Below are 21,492 nucleotides of genomic sequence, written 5' to 3'. Positions count from 1 at the left end.
GTTCAGTCATTGCCTAACATCAAACTATTTTTTATGAAAGAAAACCATTTACCAGCAATTGACTAACTTGGCAATGGGCAGCCTCCTCTCACCATCTTGTGCCGATCTTTTCATGGAAGATCTTGAAAGTAGAATTTTATCTCAAGTAAACCTCCAAACCCACAATATGGTGGAGATATGTGGATGACATCTTCATTGTGTGGAACTACAAAAAATATGACTTATTTGAATTCCTAAATAATATCAACTCCTTTCACCATTCAATCAAATTCACTCTGGACCTTGAAAAAGAAAAACAACTACCCTTTCTGGATATCCTAATTAAAAAGCAAGCTAATGGCCGTTTCAACCTCTCAGTTTATAGAAAACCAACGAATACAGGACGTTATTTACACTTCAGCTCCTCCCACCACATTTCTCAAAAACTCAGCATTGTACATATGCTAAAGAAGAGAGCTCTCCGGATTACAACAGACCAAAAAGATGTCCAAGACGAATTGACACTGATATCCAACAACCTCATCTTGAATGGCTACCCCCAGAGACTTGTTAACAAGATTCTGTTCTCTGATCCACCACAAAGACAACAAGAAGACACTCAATATATTACCACAATCGTCATTCCATACGTGGGGACGGCCTCCAACAAGGTTGCTAAACTCCTCAAACCACATAGAATAAGAGTGACCTTTAAACCTAAAGATACAATTCGAAAACTCTTAAGATCTCCAAAAGACTTCCATCCTTTCTTTAAATATGCTGGAGTTTACAATATCCCATGCTCGTGTGGTTTAAGTTACATCGGCCAAACTTCAAGAAGCCTTGAGATAAGACAGAGAGAACACGTCGGATATGTCAAAAACAACAGACAAGACATATCGGGCTTATCTTCCCATTTCTCCACAACCAACCATGTTGAGTGGAAAAAAGCTGTACTCCTTACATAGAAGAGGATTACCGCTCGCATATTTTTAAAGAAGCCGCAACAGTCGCCCGTTCTGTAGAAAATCTTAATAGGAACCAAGGTTTAATCTTATCCGAGATCTGGAAGACCCTAATTAGATCTCTAAACACACAAGAAATGAACTTTAGTACCAACTATAAAACGTTCCTTAACAACAACAATTAAAATCATGTACGCGCCACACGTGTATTGCACACGTTCAGTGTTGTTTTGTAATTTATAATTAGAATTCTGTTAATGTCTAGTCTGTAACATGTTTTGTTAGCTTTAGTTCCTATCATCAGTCATGTACCCTGAAGATGCCAACAGTTCAAGTTGGTGAAACTAGTTGGTATTAAAATAGATTTTTCTTAGATACTTGATCAACATTTCCCAAATAGTCAATTCATATAGTTTAAAGACCTATTTTATGAAGCGTTAGTATATATTGCATCTTAGATACAATATATGCTAACACCTCTTAACACCTGTATCTTAGATATAAATGTGTATGCATGCCCTCTCAAATATCCCTTTAGGCTAACACTTTCCTTTTTCTGTTAGGCAAGTCTACTAATTAGCTGGAGTCAGTTTTATGAGATAGATAGAATTTGCGCGAAATCTATTTATTAGTGCAGACATTTCATATAAGCGTAACATACTGAAATAAATAAATAAAAATCTCAGGAAAAACCTAGAAGATAAATCCATACAAGATACCAAAAGCCGGAATTAGAACGAAGACACTTCTCGTAAATATCTTGTTTTTTTAAATAACATTTTCTTCTCGTGTATTATATTTAAAGGATACTATAAATACCGTATTTAAAGACTTGTGTACCTTCATCGAAATTCGGTTTTTAATCTCAAAACTCAGCAAAACAGACGGTAGAACAAACACACCAGTAGAGAAAATAAATACAAGTAAGGATTAGGACAATTGCGCTTCATCTAACACGCACAGAAATGTGCTCAGCTAAGAAAACGATGAAAGCTGGAATTCTGCTGCCTACCAATTTCCAAAAAGTTAAAGAAAACGGTTGCTCCCTATCCTGCTTGGGAATGAAAATGCATTATATTTATTTATATATTTCTTTATGGTGATCTTGTGTGTATATGTGATAGGCTATCACAACCACTCACCGAATTCTTTGGGATAAAAAATTAAGGTTCTCCAAAAAAGTAATAATCTCTTAGAACATTTATACAAAGAAAGATGCGAGACCTTCCTACATCGACCGAATCAAAAGAGAAACAACGGAATCCAATTATCTCCCATAAGACGGATACTTTTTCAACACAAGTTACAGCATTAAATTAATTTTTATTTATTTTAATTAAGTTATTTTTTAATCTCTTATGAAAGGTATTTTTATTAGAATTTTAATGTATTTAGACCACGATGCTCTACATCAGGATTTTCCAAAGAGGGCTCGCGGAGCCCTAAGGTTCTACAACTGAAATTCTGCGAAACATTTTGGATTGACTTATACAAGAAATAGTCATAAATTGCTGTTCAAGCTTTGAAGTTCTTGATACGTTTCCCTACAACATATCTCTGTGAAAAGACGTTCTACTATATGCAGCTACTAAAACTAAATATAGAAACAGGCTAAATGCAGAAAATGACAAAGATGCTACAAGTTACGTCCATCATAACCAGACTTTAAAAAGCTCAACAGTACAACATACAACAACTTCCATACAACAACTGCACTGTAGTCATTAAAATGAACTTAAAATTTTCAAATTTATGGAGCACTAAACTGTAAAATGATGAGTATTTATTGATTTCTTCCTTTTTTTCATGTTTACTTTAAAGATTGAGTTGTGTGGGCTGTGCAAAACATTTTTATTTGCTTTAGGGCTCCACTTTAGCAAGAAGTTTGGGAAACCCTGCTCTATATCATGTTCGTGCTGCTCTCGGATTTCATTGTTGAATCTATCAGTTTCTGAATTTGAAAGTCATACTGAAGATGCTCTTGATACCAGGGTGAAAATTTTATACGAATAAAAATATATATACTTAAGTTAAATCCGTCTTATGTTAGTTAATTATCGTGTCTTACGTTCCTACTCGTCAAGTGATTTTTTATTAATGTGAATCCCACCCACTACAGGTTGCAAATCTGTCCCATTTTAGCACGTGAGTAGATTAAGGATCAGACAATTCGGAAACTCTGTTCTAGATACCAGACAGTGTATTTTACATGCCACTTCGGCCACAAAAAACATGTGACTTCAACAAACAAACAACCATGCTACAAGGGAAGAGGTTCTAACTCATAATATGATGCGGATTAAAAAATAGTGCCTCCGCTCTTTCAATCAGCTCAAAACATGGCTATCTAATATCAGATTATTACAAATTTTAATTGAGTGTATTTTATTGGCCAATTTTCCTAATTGCTTAAAATAGTTTGCTAAAAATAAAAATTTTCATTTTATTTTTTGTATATCTGGAGAAAGCTTCTGATATTGTTCCAAGGATGACAATGTCGCATGTATTAAGGCACAGTAGTGAGAGCGGGAGAGAGAAAGAGAGAGAGAGAGAGAGAGAGAGAGAGAGCAGAGAATTCTAAATCTACGATGAAGATTGGTAACAAACTTTCAAAGAAATTTAGTACCAGCAAGAGGCTCGAGCAAAGATGCTGTATCATCAACGCTGTTTAAGATATACTTTGATGAGGCCTTCGAGGAATGGAAGAGACAGTGCCGTGAAATGAGCTTACCCATGGGAAAACAAGTCTTATATCTCTCCTTCTTCTCGCTGATGATCCTTGCACAGGACAAGGAGGATGTTGGCTAACTTTTCATAATATTAATGATTATCGGTTAATCATTGGAGCTTGGGAATCAACCTGTTAAAAACCATGTACCTAATAGCAGTAGGGGACATAGAATAGATTAGTTAGAGGTGAGAAGCATAAAATCAGTGGATGCCTTCGAGTATGTGAGCTCTATGATGGACGTCAAGCGAATACGAACTCTACGTAGCATTTCGAACAAGCCAGGTACGAACAACTATTAGAACATGAATGGAAAATGCTGTATCGGGCGATTATAGAGTATATTGACTTATGGATGCGAGTATTGGACAGATATTGAGATACAGGTGACAACTGAGAATTTTGAACTGGTCATTTCTTCCGTCTCGAAGGAGAAAAAGAAGAAAATGGGCTATGTAGAGAGGGACCATTGTGAAAACTATGGAGAAAAGAAACTTATAGGATGAAGACTAGAAAAATCGTAAAGAATGAAATCTGAGAACAGGCCACTGACAAGTGGAAAAGCCTACAAAAAGAAAAGCAAAAATAAGAAAAACTTTAGAATACAAAACTCTACGACTTGCATGTGAGACCGGGACTGCTAACCTTAAGTTGCCAAGCTTGATATACAAGTTTCTTAACTTTCCAGACTGCATTCCTATATGACGAGAGAGTGACTTCTAAGAACTCATTCTTAACATAAAGACAGAAAATGAGATACAGAATTGTTGGAGATATTTGTAGATTGTCTAACTTATCCCAATATAAATGATTGCCGGTTACAGTTCAAGCTTCAAGGGGAAACAGTTTGAATTACACGAGCTGAAATTTTCGTCTATAGTGAAGTTTGTAATAGTTTGTGATAGTCTATCAACTGATAGATTCATCATTAATCATCCTTTCAATTATCTCAATTAGATAAAATTAGACTAATAAGAGATATGATTAGAGTAATAAAAGATTAACCTTCGGTTCGTACTATTGGAATACTAATGAGCAGAAACACAGGTATTGGATTTCTTCTACTTCTTTCTTTGATTTAACGATCGGGGGAGGGGGGGGGTGCTTCACTGCATCGCTGTGAATGATTTGCATGCCCGTCAACAAAAGCTGCACTCAACATTTTTTTCTGTCGGATTCCTTTAATGTCGTCAAGAGGTTTCTGAAGTGGGTAGCAGAAGGAGGAGGAGGAAGAGGAGGAGAGACAAGGGTAAGACTCAGGGGAAATGGAGGTTAAATAAGTAACCCAGATAGGAAAAGTGAACAAGCATAGTCTGGCCCCTGGGTCTCTCTCTCTCTCTCTCTCTCTCTCTCTCTCTCTCTCTCTCTCTCTCTCTCTCGGGCGTCGTTGGTGTCAGCTGAATCAACCACCCTGCCATTTCCGTTGCTCATTAATTATTTTCAGCGATCCCTGGATGCTCGGAAGACTGAGGGTGGCTTGAAATATTAACTGCTAATACTTGAAAATGGACTCAAGGAAAGGCCGCCCCTAAATAGCGAACTTAAGAAAACAACACATCGAGGCAAAAACGAGAACCTATTCACGCGGTGTTCATACGATACCATTTTATGCTATAATCCCCAAAGGAGTACTCACTGGCATACTAATGACATGCCACAACAATAAAACCTTCATTGAAGAGAAGTAACAATGGGAAATACAATTAATCTTTGTATAATATAATAATAATGACTCAAATGCAACAATTGAACATGTTGCTGAGCAACTTAATACAATGGAACCATTATTACTCTCAATATCTGCAGCAACCTTTTATACAAAAATCACGTGATGAACAGATCTGGTTAATTAACCGACAAAAAGAATTCGACATAAAAAATTCAAGAGCATTTTTTTTTCACAGCATCTAGTATAAAATGAAATTCTTTAAACAAACACGTAATCCAAACTGTTTTTCAAATTTTCTTTATTAATAGATATTTTTAGTTATCCGAATCTCTCCAGTTGCCGTTTAAGTAGTTAATCGTGATTATATTCAAATTGCGATGCTTCGTCTAGCTTAATGTTAAATCATAAATTTTTTAAAAAAGATTTTCTTTTCATTTTATTCATATTTTTTCATAATTCAAGTTTAAAAAGAAAACTGAGAATTCGACTTGATATATTGTTGACGTCTCTTCTGTGTGTTCTGTGTAAAGATTTCTAGTGAATAAAAAGAAGTACCGATTTGTGCGATACACAAACAAAAACCGAAATTTTTGTAATAACAAAAATTCTGTTCTAACATCGTTACTTGTTAACGTTTGAATATGGATAAATTAAAATAAATTAATAAAGAAGTCTCCCAATGAAATTTCTATAGGAAGTTGATAATAATGTAACATCATTTGAATGTGCAGATCAGGAATTGAGGATGATCCTCATATTGCAGCTTCTTCAGCTGCGTTATGAGCATTTCAAGTGTTTAATTATAGTCGGCATGATGAGAATTGCTCCCATGCACTTGGAAAACATGAAAGTTGGAGAGATCGACTGGTTATGATTTCGATCTATTTGGGAATGGAATAAAAGATTTAAACGGTTGAGAGAAATGCAGAATCTAAGAAAAATATCGATGGAATCAATGGAGATAATCATCTATGATGTCTCAAGAAATAAAGGATGCCTTCCAATGTTCGCAGCTATTTTAAACTGGATCGTTTATTTTATTATTATTATCATTATTGAGTCATTTTAATTAAATCACAAATATTGGTTAAAGAAATTTTTTTCGCGTTTCCAGTAGTTTTTTTTTTTTTTAATTGGGCGAATGTATTCAATTCCGAAGCTCTGAAAACCATTTGTCGCCCTTTCATTTAGCAGCGGTAAGCGAAGTGTATTCGTACATGACACCTGACCTCGGAAAAACTGCTGCTAAGAGCAATTTCATTCCCGCCCATCAAGTCGGCACGCGCGCTGATCAATCACCGTTACTGACTAATTACTTACTATTTCCTGCTTCCTCCTCTGCTCCCTCGATTCCACTGTCTTCGTGACCTCCGCTTTGAAACCGCTGTGGTGAGGACTCTCCGAGCCTCCCTGAGCCAACAAGTCCATTAGGTAAGCGATGTAGCTCGTGGCTAACCGTAGCGTCTTAATTTTCGAAAGTTTGGTGTCGGACGGCACGTTGGGAATGCAGTCGCGGAGTTCGGCAAAGGCGTTGTTGATGGACAGAGTCCGCCTTCGTTCCTTGCGGTTGGCCGTCATTCTTCGCTTCCCGCAGCGTTCCACTCGAGGGTATTCACTGCCGGTTGTCACAGCGCCGATAGAAGTTGGAGTGGACGGAATAAGCAGCGACTGTTCGGGACTGGACGGATAGGGCGGTGGGCTGCATTCCGTGCTGACCGGAGATAGCTCCGGACTCTGGCATCCAGTAAAAGGCCATGCAACGTAGTACGGTCCTTCTGTGGCAGCGGAATGAGGGTCAAAGCGTGTCGGGTAGTAGGGATGGTAAGAAGTGTCGGCGACAAAGGTCTGGGGATAAGTTCCTAAAAAACTCATCGTCTTCGCTCGGTATAAAAAAAAAATCACTGCTTGGAGGGTCCCGGATGGACGCAAGCAAGGGAAAAAAAAAAGTCACAGCCACATGTCAAACACCGCCACACGTTTCCCGAAATGAAGGCACTATCGTAAGTTAGTCCGTGTTTCAACTGGCTTCTAGTCATGCACGAGGACTCCTTTAATACACCTCCGTAATCATGATAGCGTTCGACCTCCCATTCCGCTATTCGGAGTGGACCGCAAATCACGTGGCCCTCGTTCAAAGTCCCGGATGTATAACGAGAGAGAGAGAGAGAGAGAGAGAGGGTCTCCGTACGAAGACGCTAAGGACGAAGTACGTCCACTTCAGAGGCTCCGCCTGGCTTTTGCTCCGCCTACCCCCCTAGTGAATGAACACCGGCACTTAGTTGGGAAATTGGTGTAAGGCTGCGCAATGGCGATTTTCGTCGAAACTCGCGTCACTGTAGGTCACCCACTCATTGTAGAACGTCCATGCAAATTGCAAGGAAATTATACCCGAACTACGTAGCATTGTTCACCGCAAAAGCCGTGGGGTTTTTAACAATTTCTCTTCTTGAGGGAGCGAAACATCACCTTACATTCTCAAGTGGAAACTAATATTTTAACGAAGAAGTACACTTTCCCCAAAAAATAAGTGACAGTGGTATGCAGAACTGTCACAGAAGTACGATGAAGACAGTTCTGTGTGACTTCAACGTTAACTCCAATAATAGCCAATGTGTTCTCTCTCTCTCTCTCTCTCTCTCTCTCTCTTTCTCTCTCTCTCTCTCTCTCTCTCTCTCTCTCTCTCTCTCTCTCTCTCTCTCTCGTTCTCTCGCATCATCTTATTCTGGTGAGCCTCCTACCCCCCCCTTCTATTTATAGACTTCGCCCTGTCTTGATATTTATTAACCATACCCATGGATTAAATCATTTCTCCTGCTGCAAAATTACTGTAGAATATGGAAATACGTCTTCACAGTAAGAAATCGCAAAACTCTCAAATTACAACATGAAAAGACTAGTGATGAAGATTGCTTCTAATAGTTAGCTTCAACATTCTCTCATATCTCTCTTTCTCTCTCTCTCTCTCTCTCTCTCAAAAATGTAAAATGTTATATTTGTATTTATTTCTAGTATAAGGTGGACTTGAGAACTTTGTTATGCAGTTAAATCATATTGCTCCGTTTTTTGTGTAGACCACGTGTTTTGTGACGTCATCATAAAAATATGATAATGCAATTATTTTACCAGAACGTTCATTATTAAAACTGTTTTATAGAATGATAAAAAAAAAACTACAGAACGCTATCGAAAGAGAGGTAAAGATTCTGCTTAAAACACGGAGGATTGGAAGATGCTGAACTATAACTGAAGCCAAATATAAAAGCAGTTAACAAGATTATTCATTTCTGGAATAGCAGAGAAAGCCACAGTTGATGGAGTCGGAAACATCAAATGGACTTAGAGCCTGGTGTAATGCGAGGTCCGTGTCGTTCTTTTTTGTACAGATGAACATTACTAATGCACTTTGTCTTTTGAGCGAAATAGAATGGACAATCGACAAACAACAGTATGAGAGGTGTTATCGAGTTCTTTGCGGTACAACAATGCCGTGAGTTTGTGGTCAGATAATCGGATCTTCAACCAAATATCGTAGGCTACTTAACTGTTAGATCTTACTAAGCTCATTGGGATTTCTTTTTTAGTATTGTGGGGGGAAGGGGTCTAAGGTTAGAAAATACTCCAGAAATCCTGCTTATGTAAGTTCAGACATGAACATTTTTCAAGCTATTTAATGTCTGCAAATAAGTACAAGTGGTCTCACAGGCGATGAAACTATCCAGAAACTTTCATACGCATCCCTGTCACACTTAGATTAGATTAAACTGCTATTAAAGAGAGAGCGAATATTTGCCCGTCCAACCAAGCCGGCATATTTGACTTTGTTACTGTTGTTTAAGATTAGGCCAACGCAACTAAAATAAAACTGAAGATCTCCTGGCTTTTAGAGGAGTTCTACGACCAGCTGTATGTTTTCTCTAGGTTAAAAATTCAAGTTTCAAGAAAATCTCTGATATTTCCACATGACATTTGATATACTGTGGTGAGTCAGGCCTATTCTTACATATTTTCTATCAAATCATTACAAAATTTGGAAGTTAGGTGATATCTGAAGAAAGAACAGTTTGTCGAAACACATTTGAACATCTGTGAGACCAGCAAAATCAATTCAACTTGCAATAAATGATTGCAAGGTAATGACAGCTAAGGAATATAATGGCTGATTTTTAAATAAAGCAATCAGTACAATTTTGGACAGTGCTCATAGTGTCATCTTTAAGATTTTCGGCCAAAATATTCAACTAATTTTAAATGACAGTTTTAATTCTGCTTTTACGTATCCATCTAAACTCGGAACCAATTTCAAACTCTGTGCAAAAGGAACCTCCTGCCTATCTACCCGCAACAACTTTTCATGGTCAGGTGATTGGATTTCACTCGAACTATTTGAGGCTTTATTTCTCTGTGTTGTCGGATCTCGCAATATGTTAATTATCATACTTCACAACATTTTATATAAGCCTACTTTTAACTTTTCTAAAGACATTTGCTTCTCAATTTCAGTTTTAGTTTTTACCTCTGTTCTATCTGAAACTGTTTTGTTGTCATTTATGTCAAAACATGCTGTAACGAATAATAATCGTTACAGCATGTTTTGGATCTCCTGTAGACATCACTACTAAGAGAAAGAGAGAAGGAAAATGTATTTTCGTCCCAGTTTAACCTTTTCTCCGGTGTTTTTTAAGAAAAAATACTGTGAGACATCCATCCGAAACCGACTACTCAGGTTCATTTAAAACAGAATTTTCTTAAACATTCTCAGTCCTCGATCAACTAACAAATGCGTATTCTTCTGACCGCACTTGAAAGCGGGGTCATAAAGATGAAGAAAGTTCAAATGAAAAATGCGATGTTGTATGGAGTCAGTGGTGTCTTAAATTCTATAAATAAAACATTTTTTTTTAAAAAAAGTGGAAAAGTAGAATTCGAAATTTTTATTTTGCTCTTAGAATCAATGGGATTTGGTTTTAGTTTTATTTTACTTTTATAAGAATTCGAAATCAAAAAGAAAAAAGGTTGAAAAAAGGAGAATATTATACTCCCCCCCCCCCCCCACACACAAATGGAAATCAATACCTCGGGCGTGAGAATAGTTACTTAACCTAGAAACTTTGGAGTTGCATTCAATTCATTTTTTTTACTCCATTTCAACTCTCTAACATGCAAGGTGATGGTTTCACACCGGACAATGAAAATCATCTCCCGTCTAATAAAAAATATTCACTTTCCTTTCTCATTTTATGAGCTCAGCACCCAAACATTTCAGAAACATGGTCTGTGAAGATTCTGTGGCATTCAGTTTGCTGACAGCCACAGGTTCCTTTGAAGGTCCTCTTCAACTTGACCTGTGACCCTCACCGTCATATTCACTGAGGGGAACCAGTAATAAACCTCTTGGTTGGACACTTAAGTGAGCAATTATTCATTTATTATCCTTTCACGCTGTTCAAGTTGTTTTTATCAGTTGATCCTCTTTACTTTTTGAAGGGCTCAATCCGACATTTACAAGGCAGTAGTATATCTCCCCCACAGGGAAGATTTTACTACTGCTCTGCTAGTGAATTTTTGTGTAGATACTTGAATAGGGTACATCTCTGTGGCAGAGTGGTTTGGACATTTGTCAGCTTTTCTGGGAACGAGACTACGGTTTATAACTGTTTGTGACTACATGAACTTTATCAGTTCAGGAAGGATTAAGTTACCCGATCTTGGACGAAAATTAAAAGATTTTTCTCCAGACAACCTGTGAAAACGCATATTAAATTTTGGACATTTGATTATTATTATTATTATTATTATTATTATTATTATTATTATTATTATTATTATTATTATTTGACACCTGCAGGGAATCCAAAGACTCATCGAGGGAGGGCTCCTGCTCTACAACTCTGTCTCCGCCACTCAATCCACCAACTCACCGCAACTACACCAACGTCATCAACCTCCGCCCACCACCGCTACTAGTATTTCTAAAGACAATCAGAAACATCCATGCCCACGGCGGGATTCGAACCAGCAGCCTTTTGGCTGCGAAGCGAATACATTAGTGTATCCGCTCTTCAGCCAAATATCTTGAATAGGAAATGCGTGGATTTGAATATGGGGAGATGTGCACACATGAATCAAGTTCTGGATATAACTGAACGTCAGTGTTCTTTCACTGATGCGTTATACAATGCATTTATTATTATGTCTGAGTTCATGCATTTCTTCTTTATCAAATGCAGATTTAAAATTTCAGTCTCGTGTTGTGGATTTCAGGTTAATATTTCCTTCGGCAATCTTTTTTGAGTCCATTCTCTCCACATGTTGTGCGCGATTCGATTCATTACTCATAAATTTTACGTATTTGGTTATTTCAGCTATTTTATTTAATTTATTCAGTTTTTAATTGTTTAAATTAGTATATATAGTTCTGTATACCTTGATGTTCGTCTTGTAAATTTCATTCAAGTAGTTCTGTTGTTCTACCTCTGTTTCTACCTCTCTTCTAGTTATTTAGGCCTTTTGTCATATATACAGTACATACATATATATATATATATATATTAGCCAAACTTAACACATATTAAAGCTAGTATGTGCTAGTATGTTATATTATGTTACGCCTCTCATGCTAAATGGAATTCACCACATACAGGTGAGTAGCGTTTGGTGTAATATTACACACAACGTCATAAGACGCATCATCCAGGAATGGGTATAGTGACTCAAATGGATTGTCTATCTCCTCCATCAATCACCTGGTCTCAATTCCGTTAAGTATCTATGGGATATGGTAAAAAAGCGATATTTCAAACAATAATTTGCCATCAGCAAACCTGATGGAACTACAGGAATTCATCATATCCACCTGGAACAGGAAAAGTGTTGAATATTTTCATAAACCTTATGGTTATTTAAACACTCCAGCTGTCCTATATGTCGATGCTACAGTAGCAAAGCTCTACGGAACTCTTATGGTAGTTCAACAGATATTAGACAGATGTCACTTATAACCTGGACTCTCTGTGTTGTATCATTATAAAAGTGGATTGTATGAAACAAATATAAAATAGTAAAATTATTATTATCATCATCATCATCGTTAAAAGAGACCTCCAGGGAATCAGGAACTCATCCAGAGAGGCCATACTATTCGCACCTTTACACTGTCATACCTGTTCTTGAATTCATTCACGTTACTTGCACACATAACATCCAAACGCAATCCATTCCAATCACGAGTCCAAATATAGAATAGAAAAAAAAAAAAGTAGGGAAAACAATTTAGGGATACTTTTTGTAGAAAGACCAGGTGAAATATTAGCTGCAGCAACACATCGTGTCATGTAATTAGATCTATCTCCAGAGAGGCCAAATGATTTCGTAATATGTCGCATACAGCTCATTCGGATACTTGAAACACTCCAGCTATCCTATGTGTTGATGCTACAGTATCAAAGCTCTACGGAACTCTTATGGTAGTTAAACAGACATTACTTATAACCTGGTCACTTATAGACAGATGCCAACGACAATCCATTCCAATCACGACTCCAAAATATAGAATAAAAATAAAAATAAAACGTAGGGAAAACAGTTTAGGGATATTCTTTGTAGAAAGACCAGATGAAATATTAGTTGATTAACTAATTCATTGTTTAATTAGTATATATAGTTCTGTATACCCTGATGTTCGTCTCGTAAATTTCATTCCAGTAATTCTATTCGTTTTCTACCTCTTTTCAAGTTATACCCTGCTTTTCTACGTTACCCCCGCAAAGCGATAATTTCAGAAACCAGGAATTAAGTGTGAGATTATTAAGTAGTGAGAGTAGTGCAGTCAGTAACGATGGTATTAAATGGATATGCCAACGTTTTCCTATTGGTTTTTTTTTTTTTTTGCGCTAAACTATACAAACAGACAAACAAACAAATAGATTCAAACTTTCTACTTTATAATTGACTGTTAACCTCACTATGACTGACTGTTAACCTGACTAATTTAAGAGCTCCGGCTATTACCTTGTGTTAATGTGGTCCATACAAATCGGAAATGATGGAATTATATGAATATACTTATCTTCACTCAATATTGGACATTTCTTTGATATTTAAAAAAATTAGTTATATCTGCACATTACACGTAACAATGCATCAATCTCTATTCAGAATATATGAAGAGAAATTATTTTCTTTCGTCTATCATCTAGCAAGATAAGCACTACACAGACATTCGAATCATCAGTTGCAGAAAGATGAACAGATGTCTGTCTTAAAAGTATTGCATTTTCCCTGAAAACTATTTGGGAACCATAAGGCCTTTCTTAACCGAGATGACAGTGAATGCCGTGGATTTGAAAGTAATCCCCCCCCCCATGACGAATTTTGTTCAAAGCACTGCTTCTCAAAATACTAAGAAACCCAGAAATGTTGAACAGAAGAACGAAATTGAAATTAGATTCATTACTTGATAAACTTCCTGACCACTCAAAATACAAGTGTTTTTGTTCAAGTGACTCATTCATACCGAGAAAAAAGCATTACGTTTCCTTGAACAGTTTAACAAACAGGTGCTGAAAGAAGTGCAAGAAATAAAAACGTTTGCTATGAATCACAAAATTACGTCAACAGACATACTAGCAAGTTCTAACGAATATGTTGATTAGGATTCTAAATGTCTGTTTTGCTGTTGAATAACCACAGGAAAATATTTCACTTGGCACGTCAGAATAATTTTTGCAAGTTTAGTGCGAATTTAGAATTAGCGTCACATTAATAATGATAGCCTGAGTTCCTTCGTCCGTAAATCTAAATAAACCAAACTTACTATTAAAATATTAAATTGTAATTTTAATGAAAATTCTATAAATTTAAACTGAGGTTATTCGAGTATTGGTTTAAAATATTAATTGTAATTATTCATTTTCTTAATCCTAACTCTGCTAAATGGCATGAAGTAACAGTGATTTTAATGGGTGAGATTTGACTTTCACGTCGCAAAAGGAACAGTTATGCGTGAAATATTTTACGTACATTTTACGTAATGCGTAGTACTTCAATCTATCCGTTGGAATGTACAACAAAACAAGTCTATCGAGGCTAGACACGTTTACTGTAATTAGGAGTTTGAGATTCTTACTAAAACGTATCCAGCATTGTCAATTTTAGTTTGGACTGAAACAATGTTTGTAGAAAAACTTTGCAAAACGAATTGGAATGATGATAGAAACTCCATTCTGTGTGAGAGTTTTTTATTATTATTATTTACGGCATTCCATGGAGTCCGGAGGCTCAAATCAACCATCATACATACAAATCCCATCATACCTCTCTCTTTGAATCCATTCACCGTCAGGGAACTCACAACCAACTCTAACAATCCATTCCACTCTGCAAGCAAAAAATCTGGTCTGCACATCCCCTACTGACCACACTCTTACACAACTTCCACGGATGGTCCCTGGTTCTCTCACTATTTGTCATATATTGAAATTAATGAAAAATTCCATCCAGATATTTAATGTTATGTATAATCTTTGTATGTATAATTTGTAAAGCCTTTCAATTCTGGTTTAAAATAACAATAAAAAAAATTATACATCTAGAGCTCATAAGCCAAAAGCGGATCTGGTTCCATTCGTTGCTCTTACAAATAGCTTCACTATATAGCAATGCCACAACACTCACTATTTTTTGATTGTCTCTGTTGCCCATTTCTACATTGTGTAAACATAAATCTCTTAATAATAAATATATATATAGTAAAGATAAAAGGGGAGGCGAAGTCCAACAAGCAATTAAAAATATTTTCTTTTTGATACGAACTCAATCCATTAGCGGATTTTTCTATACAAAATAAAGCAGTCGCTTCCGGAAACTAACAGGGGAGAATTCTCCTATAATAACAGCATCGAGAGAAGCAGTTAATTGCTATAGGACTCTTCTTCCTTCCTGCCTCTCCTTCTTTCAACATCGGATTTCTCCTCCCCATCTTTATCTTCACTTGCCGACAACCGGTTTTATTGTGGTAGCTGACGGATGTCGGTTAATATAGCAATGACACTTGAAGCTGGAAGTGTAAAGTAACTACTAGTTTTATCCCCTTCCCAAGTGACCTTTCTCTGGTGGGAGTAGAGGGGGGAGATTTCCCTGAAATACACTTTTTGTCAACATGAGTTTTAGCTGAGAAAACTGACCGTTCCGCTCTCCTAGTTCGTAGTCTTCTCCGGACAGTTTCTGTCAACGTCCGGTGTGGGTGGCCAAGAGAACCGAAGAAGCTCAAGAAAATTATCTTGGGTCAGTCGTGTGAGAAAGAAACCAATAAGGGAGTAACTTTAAAACTGCACAAAGAAAGTTGAAAAGGAAAAGAAAAATAATACCAATTGATAGCTTCGAAGAATAGCCGATAGGCCTAACAAGATAATTCATATTATAAAGGAAACGAAAACATATTATGAGTGTATACACAATATTCATCAGTACTTCTGGACTGTATACAAGTCAGTATTTAATAGAAAATTTCTTTAAATCTTAATCTAATATCAGATCAGCATTGTTCAAAAGAAATAGTAAAAGTACTCGTAATTGCTATTTTTAAATAACTGTATAGACGAGAGTATATCAGTGCTACTAGGAATACTGGATTGGCCCTTCCAGCCTCGAAATACTGTATGCTAGAATGGATCAATAAAATGATAATCTTGATTAGAAAAGAATGTTACTATATGCATAAGTAATATAGGAATCATATAATTTGTAATTAATACAATCATCTCTCTTCTAAAATGGCCTACCATTTATTATGACAGGAATAACAATAACGTAAACCTTCAAGTAAATTTGACATTTGACATTAATGGCGTTAGTGGTGAAGCAAAATGCTTTTCATATCCCCGCTATCTGTTACGGCTACAGTGAGGGGAAAAATTTGTGAGCAGTTTTACTCGCCCTGAATGGGCATGGAGATTATGCATCGCTACAGGAAATTAAAATGGCTTTGGTCTTTTATGTTTAAATATATTCGTTGCATCGTAGGCTACAGCTTGCTGAACTAGATCGTTGGGTGTATGGACGTTTTTAGGAAAAACTTTGTTGCTAAAGATTGTAGGAAAGAGAAAACATGTGGAATATTTGTATCTCGATGAAGTTGCTTCGTTCTGACGAACCATGGAGCATATAGAATCATTCGTAAGCACTTATTTTGTGCACGTTGCAGTTTGAGAATATTAGTGTTGGAGGTCTCTAGGCTGGAGAAGGGTAAGTGACTATGGGACGAATCAGCAGCTGGTATAAAAGCAATTTGATTCTGAAGTTTAGCTTGCTGTTCCTGTTGATTAGATGGTAGATCTGGGCAATGACTTTAGATGCCTTTGCACACATAGCTTGATGTGCTGGTTAAAAGTTAATATTTTGTCGAGCACGACACCAAGGTATTTTGTTTCTGTCTGCCAAGGGATTTTAGTATTGAATAGTAAGACGTCTCCTGCAGGAGATATCGATCTTTTCGTGAAGAGAATGGCTGAACTCTTTGGGATTTACTTTTAGTCTCCATTTGGAGACGATTTCTCTAACTTTAGAAGGTTTTCTTGAAACTTTTTAGTAACAAGGTGTGGCCGAAGAGATCTGTCTAATAATGCTGTATCGTCCGCATATAGGGCCATGATGGATGACAATGGGTTGTGCGGAATGTCTGACATGTATATAGAGAACAGTAATGAAGCCAGTAGAGATCCCTGTGGTACTCCGGCCAAGATATGGCGATAGGATGAGGTAATACCATTTATCTTGACTCTCATGCTTCTATTCTGTAGATATGATCTAACTAGGCGTACCATTTTCAGTGAGATACCGGCTGAGATAAGTTATGTAGCAATCCGAAGTGTCATATTTTGTCAATGCTTTGGATAAAATAAAGAAAAACAGCTGCAGTTTATTGACGCCAGTTGTAGCTGGTGGTAATATATTCAAATATTCTGAGGATTTAGCGAGTTGTACTTGGTATGGCCGAAAACCAAATTGTTCTTTAGGAAGGATGTTTAGTTCATTTACTGAAGCTTGAAGTCGTGAGAGGATGACCTTCTCTGCAACCTTAACCAGGTTGGAGATGAGACTGATTGGACAATAATTTTGAGGCAGGTGTGGGTCCTTGCCCTGGCTTATCTATAGGGATTACATCAGCCAGTTTCCAAAGTGGTAGGAAAATAGTTAAAACCTCAAGATTACATTTATGATTATGGTCAGGGTGCACTTACAGCTTTTCGGGGCAGCAGCTTGATCACTTTATTTGTGATGCCATCTGGACCAGGAGCTTTTTTTGTTCTTTAAATTTTTTATGATATCATATATTTCAGCAGGTGGTGTGGGTGCAATATGGTCAGCACCGGTATCGGGGGATTTTAATGAGTATCTGACTTTTCTGTGAATTTTATACAAGTGATTGTAGTCTTTGTATATTGAAGTTTTCATATGAAGGTTTGCACTGCTCTTGTAAGTTTTTTTTACTATGGCTTCTGCCTTTTCTACATCTGTGTGAACAAGGCCCTGGTCAGAAAGTACAGGGGGAAGGGATCTGCCTTTGTTTCTGATATTCCTCAGTAGTTCTCCAGATAGAGTGATCAGTAGATGAGATAGAAGCTAACTTTTCTTCCTATAGTTGATCTCTATAAGCTTTAAGTGTATCTCTCACTGTCCCATTTAGTCTGTTAAGAACTGTCTTGTAGTGCGCGGGTATTGCGAAATCTTTTTCCTTGCTCTATTTTTTTCCTGATCAAGTTCATAAATGTCTTCAGGAAGATGACCAGGCTTGGGGTAGATTTGTAGGAGGTGGCTGCCATTATAGCGGAGTTACTTTTTGGGGGTGAGGCTTGTGATTGCGGTTTCAACATCTTCTTTTGAACGTAATATGAGGAACAGGACCAATGTAATCCCGGAGTACTTTTGACAATTTTTCCCACGATATAAATGAGCGGGGAGGGGAGGAGACAGGTATTCTTGTTTTCCCAGCTGTAAGCAGAATTTGAGTTTGATCAGATGACAACTCGTTCAATGATTTTAGGCTGTACTGAAGTTTAATATTTTGCAGGTTAGCTATATCCAGCAGTGCCAAACGTACTGAGATGAGTTGGTTCGGTGGGGGCCTGCCACAACAGCATAGTTTGATTCTATGTAGTTGGAAAGGATGCAGCCATTCTTGTTGGTGGTTCTACAATTCCTGGCAGGGTGCTTGAAGTTTAAGTCTCCACCAATAATGATGGACTCTCTAACGTCTAAGATGGCATTTAGATCGGAGCGCAGCAGAGCTTTTAAGAGTGGGTTGTAAGCTGAGTAGATTTTCAGTTTGACAGCGAGCTAGTGAATACTTTCACACCCTGTGACCTCAAGGTTAGTGGTTGGAGGGTTTTTACAGAATGGTATTTGATATAATTTTTAATGAAGATGGCAGTGCCCGCCGCCTCCTAAAGTTTAGCCTGTCGGTTCTGTACAGGAGATATCCCCTTATTTTGGGCTGTCCGAGGATCTTAGATGTGTCTCGCTTATTAGAATAACATCTGGCTGATATCTATGAGTAAAGTCTTGGAGCTCTAAAATTTTGTTTCTGTGGCCATTTGCATTCCATGCAATGATCTGAAGAGAGGCTGGAATTAGTTTCTTTCTATTCATCTATAAGTGCAGTGAGGATGGCCTGTGTTTCGTGTAGGAATCTTTTAGTGGAGGTTGCTGAAGAGTTTGACATGCTGAAGTCTTGTAGCATGTTTGCTAGAGAGGCAGTAATAACAGTGGGTCAGGTTTGTAGGTGCTGTTTGCTGATTCTGTTCTGATGTTGACATATTTGAACAGGCCACTTCTGCATAACTTCTTGTTTGCCCTTTGGTATACTCTATTCTTGAAGGCCTCTGATTGTGGCCGCTGAGCCTCCAGTATTCGTGTTCTAGAGAAGGAAGACTGTTTAGGCTGTCTCCAACCGTCTGTTCTTCGGGTGTTGATTACATCCTTATAAATGGTTGGATGAGAGCCACCGCAGTTGGCACATTTAGCCGAGGTGGTTTTCGGTTTTGTACAGATATTGGTTGGCGGGCTATCCCCACATTTCAGACATTTAGACTCATCTTTACAACAGTTTCTGGGCGCCGGCCAAACTTTTGGCACCTGTGGCATTGCCCAGAAGATGCCCTTTTCAGGAGTGGCTCTGGTGCGAAGATGAGTCCGCAGATTGATTTTAATTTGTAAATGTTTTTGTATATGTTGTGGATCTCTACAAGGACTAACGGCATAGGAGTCTTGTCAGATCTATACATTCTGCTGACCTTTATTAGGAGGCAGATCCTGTAAGTTAAGATCAGCAGCTATCTACACTGGATTAATGTCTTCAGAGAGGCCCACGGATGACCACTTTTAATTTTTTTTTTTTTCTGAACCGAGTGAGAAGGTATGGTACTGAATACCTCTGACGTCCATTTCCTTTGTTAATTTTTTATAATCTGTCACCGTGTCCGGTTGAACAGCCAGGTGCCAAGAGGGTAACATCTTGGCACCCTCGTCTACATTTTGGTCTTTGTGTAATCAATTTTTAAATCTATAGTAAGGGACATAGTAGATCTTAGAGCTGACCATCGGTGTTTTTCTCTTAGTATGACCGCAGGTACCTTTTCTTTGGGAGAAGCAGTGGAGTCCGAAACTGGACCGTCTTGTTCCATTTCTTTATCTTTGGGTAGTTCTACGGTTGTTTTGCGCTTCTTGCATGCGCGGACGTCTTCGAAATCTGAGGGAGTAGAGATCACCAAGTCCAACTGTTCCGCCATTTTAGCCGCGTCATCACCTGTGATGCTTGAGGGGGGGGGGGGGGGAACCGTATCGTAAAGTTTCACCTTTCCAGGCCAGTTGTTATTAAGCAGATCACCTAGTCTGATGAATTCACAATATACTTCCTCAAATATCACCTCATCTATTTGTTTTTCAATGTCTGTCAATGTAGTGTCAGAAGCTTAGCCGAGCCTCAGTTAGAACTTCATTGGCTACGGCATTGCTATCCATTACCCTCCCAGGATACCCATTTTAGTCGCCTTGTGCGACATGCATGAGCTACACTGGCGATGTTTAAGTAAAGCTAACTCCAAAAAATTAGGACGATCCCTAGACCACTCCATAGTGACCGAAAGACCGCCCAACTAAGCGTTGGCTCCACTCAGTGACGGGCTCCCCCCACCACCGAGCAGAACCGCTAATATTCCAGGGAAAGGCATCCACCGACAAAGCCCCTCACCGGGCCGTGCCGGAGAACACCTTATGCACTCCCAGGCAAACTTCCTGAAATCTAAGGCCCTTCCCCTCACCGGGTGCGAAATTCCGGAAGAAACCTGAGAGAGCAAAACTCTCGCAACTCTACATCGCCTCTTACAACATGCTTGGATTTGCATTGGCGATAATTAAGTAAAGCCAACTAAAAAAATTAGTTTGGACGTCCCTAGAACCACTCCATAGTGGCCGAAAGACCGTCCAACTCAGCGTTGGCTCCACTCCGTGACGGACTCCCCCACCACCGAGCAGAACCGCTCATATTCCAGGGAAGGGCACCCACCGACAAAGTCCCTCAGTGGGCCATGCCGGAGAACACCCACCCCGGAGACTCAATATGCACTCCCAGGCAAACCTCCCGAAATCTAAGCCCCCCCCCCCCTCATCGGGAGCGAAATTCCGGAAGAAACCGGAGAGAGCAAAACTCTAGAATCTCTGCGTCCATTTAGTCGCCTCTTACGACATGCTTGGATTTGCATTGGTGCTGTTCTTATCCTGGAAACCACATGGGAAATTTTATTTTAGGATAAACTTATAAGGACTGGCTTAAAGGGGCGAAGCAAGAATGCTTTTCATCTTCCCCGTTATCTGTAGAGGACAGTGTAGGGATAAGGTGTTATTGAGCTAATAAATTAAAGCTCTGATCATGGCAAGAGGCTAACAGCAATAGCCGAGCCTCAGTTAAAACTTCATTGGCTACAGCATTGCCATCCATTACCCTCCAAGGGTATTAATCACCGCATATCACGGTCGATTCTCTTCTTCTCCTTCACTACAATTATTTTAGGATAAAAGCATTGGTGTATAATACAAAATAAAAGTATTTCTTCATTTATTAAGCTATTTTGTATACTTATTACTATTAAATAATAATA

At 38.1% G+C, this 21,492-nt stretch overlaps 1 protein-coding gene across 1 annotated transcript in view; it reads right to left on the bottom strand.

Annotated features, from left to right (window-relative positions):
- The window catches only part of LOC150104164 (heart- and neural crest derivatives-expressed protein 2-like), a 34,626-nt gene extending 27,158 nt beyond the window's left edge, over nucleotides 1-7,468 (bottom strand). Inside the window, exon 1 of the mRNA XM_090396786.1 lies at nucleotides 6,662-7,468. Coding sequence (XP_090252912.1) covers nucleotides 6,662-7,213 — 552 coding nt within the window. The 5' untranslated portion in view covers nucleotides 7,214-7,468. The remainder of the gene's footprint in view (nucleotides 1-6,661) is intronic.
- Between the last annotated feature and the right edge of the window lie 14,024 nt (nucleotides 7,469-21,492).

Source organism: Typopeltis vanoorti, chromosome 8 (genome assembly GCF_054136105.1).
Source record: "Typopeltis vanoorti isolate ZY-2024b chromosome 8, IOZ_Tvanoo_1.0, whole genome shotgun sequence".
NCBI lineage: Eukaryota > Metazoa > Arthropoda > Arachnida > Uropygi > Thelyphonidae > Typopeltis > Typopeltis vanoorti.
The sequence above is the reverse complement of the archived record's forward strand: the minus strand, read 5'-3'. Positions and strand labels throughout refer to the sequence as shown.